Raw genomic sequence first — 6,125 nt, forward strand, 5'->3', positions numbered from 1 at the left:
GCGACTGTGGAAATTAAGTGTATTGCAAAGTTGTATTCAGAAAGAATAAACCAGTTTTATTTAAGAAAGGATTTGTATCGCTAAAGTTTCTTCAGAAAGAATTTTTACGGAAAATTAACTAACGAGCGGAGGCGTAACAGTATTAACCTTACATTTCTGGCTAAACTTCTGTCCTAACACAGGTTCAGTTGACCATGAGTTTTAGCTTCTGACTTTTGCCATAAAAAACATGATTCTTGTTCACTAGTTAAGTTGTTTTGAAAAGAGTGAAAACTGTACCTGAAGGAGATACTATCATAATAAAAGATGCGATGCTGCTAACTGAATTAGAAAGATTGAGCGATCAATCAGTGATGCCCAACACGATGCAGACCAGTGTGCCTCCAAACCGATGGAGGTAGAGCTTCCGGAATTTACAGAGAGATCAACCCCATACCGGAAACAAGTGGTCCAGGAGCATCATGACATTCATCTACAATACCAGGACCATCTACAAAGCATTTCAATAGTGACTGTACAACACAACAAGCCCAGAAGAAGGAAACAGCAGTACACTTGTCCTCGTAAAGGATGCACTACATCGACTTCACGTTATTGGGACATATACAATTTGTAATCCCAAAGCAAACCTTTCTTCCTTGACTCCGACAGAAGAGAAAGCAAAAGAAGTCATCCAGAAACCCAGCCACCGCCACACCATCTGCCTCAAGACCTCCTACAACAGCTTAGCGGCTCTTGATCGTTGGTGCCACCATTAATAGACCAAATTTACAGAATGGACAAAGGTTTGAGTTATGATGCAAAAAGAAGCAGTTTGATTCTGGGACTGTTGAGATTTGAAGCATCATCTCATGAAAGAAAATCGTAACTTACATGTTTGTTTGCTAAATTTCGCGCAAAGCTACTCGTAAGTTACTTGCACTAGCCATCCTTAATTTAGAAGTGGTAGAGTAGATAGAGAAGGCCACCCACACTTGGGCTACTATTTTACCAATGAAAAGAGAGATTGACTATCGCCTTATAACTTTTCCACGGCTCAAAGAGCGAGCTTGTTCGATGACGGTATTCGAACTAATGACCCGCAAACTGCAAATCGAGCACCCTAACCACCAGGCCATGTCAGGCCCCGGAACTTACAAAAAGAAAATAATCAACTCAAGAAGAAGGTAATATGCCCCCAGAAAGGCATTCATATTAGAGTCTTCCATAAGATCACTGCTTAGAAGTGACAGTCCGTGGAAGACTTCAATAGTCTTATGTCATATATTTAGAGGCACATTATAAATATTATTATTATATTGTTTTATTTTGTTCTATTGTAAGTTCGACGTTTGATTTTTAATTCTTGGATTTAGTTTTATGTAAAATTTGATGATGGTTTTGTTCTTTTCTTTTATATGTACTGATATGAATATATATACATATATAAATGATTTTGTTTTACAATTTACAATATAACCATTTTGAGTTATATTTTGGCCTATTTTAAATGTATTTTAGTTTTTAGCTTATTTTCGATATGCCTTCATTTAATTTTCTTTGTTTTACAATTTACAATATAACCATTTTGAGTTATATTTTGACCTATTCTAAATGTATTTCAGTTTTTAGCTTATTTTCGATATGCCTTCATTTAATTTTCTTTGTTTTACAATTTACAATATAACCATTTTGTGTTATATTTTGGCCTATTTTAAATGTATTTTAGTTTTTAACTTATTTTCGATATGCCTTCATTTAATTTTCTTTGTTTTACAATTTACAATATAACCATTTTGAGTTATATTTTGGCCTATTCTAGATGTATTTTAGTTTTTAACTTATTTTCGATATGCCTTCATTTAATTTTCTTTGTTTTCTGTATTATTGACATTTTTTTCTATTTAATTTTGTGCTTGGTTTTGTTAACTTTATAATTCTTCTTTGTAATTTACAGGTATATTTGCAGTTTGTTTATTTCACCGTGATTTTGTTTTCCATGGTTTATATTAAGCATTTATATTTACTTAGTTGTCTATTTTGAATTGTATTTAAGTTTATTTTCAAGTTGTAGTGTGATATATTTAATTCAGTCGTTTACTTGCTTGTTGATGGAGTATGTGTTGCCCTTTCGTTGTCTCTCTCTCTGAATAGCCTGGCATGGCCAGGTAGTTAGGGCGCTCGACTCGCAATCTGCAGGTCGCGGGTTCGAATCCCGGTCACACCAAACATGCTCGCCCTTTCAGCCGTGGGGGCGTTATAATGTGATGGTCAATCCCACTATTCGTTGGTAAAAGAGTAGCCCAAGAGTTGGCGATGGGTGGTGATGACTAGCTGTCTTCCCTCTAGTCTTACACTGCTAAATTAGGGACGGCTAGCGCAGATAGCCCTCGTGTAGCTTTGCGCGAAATTCAAAACAAACAAACAAACTCTCTGTGTGGGGATGATTTGTTTGTTTTAAATTTCGTGCAAAGCTACACGAGATCTGAACCCGCGACTCTCAGCTTGCGAGTCGAGCGCTATACCTACCAGATTATGAGGTGTCTCGAAGAAGATCAGATAAATAAAAATAGTTCAAACAGAATTTATTGAGTTATCGTTTGTTTGTTTGTTTATAATTAAGCACAAAGCTACACAATCGGCTCTCTGTGCTCTAACAACCACTGGTATCGAAACCCGGATTCTAGCGTCGTAAGTCCGCAGACATACCGCTGTGCCATTGGGGGGCCATTGAGTTATCGTAAAATAATCCTAAATTAGCAAAAATCAGATCTGGCAAGTTAGCTTAAAGTCAAAAAGTATCTTGGGAAGGATTTGACAAATTAATTTTAAGCTAATGATCAAATAAGAGTCATTTGTGAAAGATCTGGTGACTTATTAAACTACTCTTAAATCATAAATATTTATTATCTCGAAAAAAATTGGCGAGTTAGCATGTTATACACTATTAATTCTTTAAAAACAGAAGTAATTAAATAAAAGAAAATAGCGCCTTTAGTGACCAGGCAGAAGCAAGCGTGTGTATCTGTATTATATGGTAAAGAAACGATGCCTATTAGGGTATATTTTTCAAAATCTAATTTTGTATTAAGTGATGTCAGAACAAAACGTAACTTACAACACATTTTCTCTGTCTTTCCAATGCAGAGGCGTCACTAGGTGCTAGAATATTCGAGGATCGGGTCTATAGGCGCGGGAATTTCTGGCGTTTCATTAGGATATCGATCATGGTTTTCTATTCTGATTTTTCAAGACATACAACTAAAACACGATTTATTTAGTTTTTATGCCATAAACCTCTGTTGAAACAATTGCTGAAAATGTATTTGACGTTCAGTTTATTGATATTTTGGGTTTGTTTCCTGTGGAAACAGCTAGTACGATACAAAGAGATTTCCCCTGCTTGTTGACCATCACACTATATAGAACGTCACAAAGAGAAAAAAAATTAAGGGATGACGTCCGCAGAGGAGGGAGCACTTGTCCCCCCCCCCCGGAAAATGAGAAACATAATTCTTTCTTTATTCATTCAGCATATGTATATGGATTTTTTTATTCAACTCACAATTTTACACTACTTTGCTCCCCCCTGGATAACTTTGCCCGTCTCTGGAAAAATTTCTGCGGACGCCCATGCTTACAGGTGCAACTTTCATAGATATTACTGTTTATCACAAATATAATTATCAATAACTCTAGTGTAGCAGACTAGCATTGAATATTAGTTACGGCTGTGTTGTATGTTTGTCTCAGAAATTAGTTAAACAGTCAGTAGTAAGTAAACGAATTTGGGCCCAGTACTTGTGAGATCGGGGAATTTCTCGAAGCTGACGAACTAAATAAAGTGAACAAATTATATTTATGTATGTATATAACACGTGAAAATAGTGTTAGTCCAACAGCATGATATTTTTATAACGTTGGATGTATATCCATCTATTTTTGTTCAATTTTATTTCCATTTTGAGTGCTACCTCTTCTATATTTTTACGGGAAATTACACCTATAGTTTTCAAAGCAAGAAAATCATATTTGAAAGTGATTCTATTGTCCTTTATAAACAAAGGCGATGTTACATTTTATACAAAAAAAATTGTTAAGAAAAACCATTGTAAAGAAAACTGGGTAAAAAAGTTGAAATTTAATATTAATCTTAACATGCTACACGTTTTTTTTTTAATACCGGAAAGGTATAATGTTCTCTTAATGGTAGCCATAGCCACCACCATATCCTCCATAACCACGTCCACCTCCGTATCCGCCATAGCCACCGTATCCTCCATACCCGCGTCCACCATAACCTCCATAGCCACCATAGCCTCCATACCCGCGTCCACCATAACCTCCATAGCCACCATAGCCTCCGTACCCGCGTCCACCATAACCTCCATAGCCACCATAGCCTCCGTACCCGCGTCCACCATAACCTCCATAGCCTCCGTATCCGCGTCCGCCATAGCCACCATAGCCTCCGTATCCGAGTCCGCCATAGCCACCATAGCCTCCGTAACCACCATATCCTCCTCCGTAACCTAGATAGCCTGCCATGACGGATGTAGCAACCAACAGAAGGAGCACAGAAACGAACTGGATAAAAACAAACAAAAAAAACACTTTTACTATTTAGCTAAGACGAACCTATATGCATATACAATACCAATCTAGTTATAAAACTGGCTTAAATTTCTGAAAAATAATATATACATATATATATATATATATATATACACTTTGTAATAATAGGACTTCCGAATAGATGGGGACAATATCTTCATTCCCATACCACAGCGGACAATGAAAAATTATTCTGTATAACAAAGAATGTCGTTTGTTATTCGTTCGTTAACTGCAACAGAATATATTAAAGTTCTTTATATCCCTCTGCAAGCTAAAACTTACCACGGCCTTCATCATTGCGCTAGAGAAGATATTGGATAACTGTTTGAACTAAACTATATATTTTTCTGTTACACCAGTGGTTTGCTTGGAGCTTTTCACGGTCCGGTCTTATATATATGTGTGCGCGCCGTGAGAGGCGTGGTTCTTTGGTCCATTCGCGTTTCTTCCACGCATCAAAACACAAACAGAATAATAGAAACGCAGATAGTGTGAGTGTTAAGAGTGAAGTAGGTTAGGTACCCAGTGATACCGAGAAAGTGAAAGGAGACGTCTCGGAGAACCGTAACTAGGTCGTCATTCTTCGCGCCTAGACCTGAATGAACGAACTTCGCACTTAGCTCGAAGGTGGCTTCACGGTCCTAGTGTACGAGGCCACACCTCTCGGCTAAGTCGGAACTATAACTTTTATAGAATCTCTCCCTGTTTTTTTCTAATAAGTACGTCGAAATTATTTTACAGTTTCTCTATCACAGACTTGTATAACTAAACAGAACACAGTATATTGTTTTCTTTTATCCTGGAATAAGCATGGTTCTTAGAAGTAAATCTATCGTATCATATTTAATTCAAATATCGTCAGCTTGAAGTCCCATGCCTGAATAGTTCAGAATAATATTTCAGCTGGATTATAATTATATTTATACTGTTTCTGCCCAATATAATAAATTAATGTACGCTATACCTTAATTGTCTTCAATTTATTACATCCTATGTTTGTTTAGTACAAAAAAAGTGCTGATGTCAGTTGTATCATGTAATAGAATAATAAAATAATATATCAGTGTTTTTAAACTGCAGCAAGAAAGTGCAGAAACATTCCAACGCGATAGTTATTGGCAACACGTTTTATCATTAGAGGATTTTTTATGTTATATATTTCATATATTTGCTAGTATCTTAAGCGCAAGTGCAAAGCTGTACAATGAGCAGTCTGTGCTGAGACCACCACAGGGTTCGAACCTCATATTTTAGAGTTATAAGCCCTCAAGCTTACTGCTGAATCATCTCTATATTATGTAACTTTTTTTTTTACAATATCAGAAAAAAAATACATACTGATACTTAAGTATCTTGATATAGTATCGAACTTTGTCTCTTCTGTTTTAGAACTGACTCGTGACAGGTACGCCATTACAAAAATGTTAACCTAAGTTATCAGGTGTCTGTATAAGTGAGCTATTTTATTTTTGAGTTATACCGATTTTTTTAAGAATGCATCATAACTTTATCAGGAAAAACTAAAATTT

General features: G+C 36.1%; 1 protein-coding gene across 1 annotated transcript; it reads right to left on the bottom strand.

The window, feature by feature from the left end:
- Window positions 1–4,035: 4,035 nt before the first annotated feature.
- Window positions 4,036–4,963, bottom strand: LOC106478545 (neuropeptide-like protein 31). The gene is made up of 2 exons (XM_013939094.2): window positions 4,879–4,963; window positions 4,036–4,566 (listed from the first exon to the last, which is right to left on the bottom strand). The coding sequence occupies exons 1-2, from the start codon at window positions 4,891–4,893 to the stop codon at window positions 4,183–4,185; spliced, it is 399 nt and encodes a 132-aa protein (XP_013794548.2). The 5' UTR covers window positions 4,894–4,963; the 3' UTR covers window positions 4,036–4,182.
- Window positions 4,964–6,125: the final 1,162 nt, after the last annotated feature.

The sequence above is a fragment of the Limulus polyphemus genome, unplaced genomic scaffold, assembly GCF_000517525.1.
Source record: "Limulus polyphemus unplaced genomic scaffold, Limulus_polyphemus-2.1.2 Scaffold223, whole genome shotgun sequence".
NCBI lineage: Eukaryota > Metazoa > Arthropoda > Merostomata > Xiphosura > Limulidae > Limulus > Limulus polyphemus.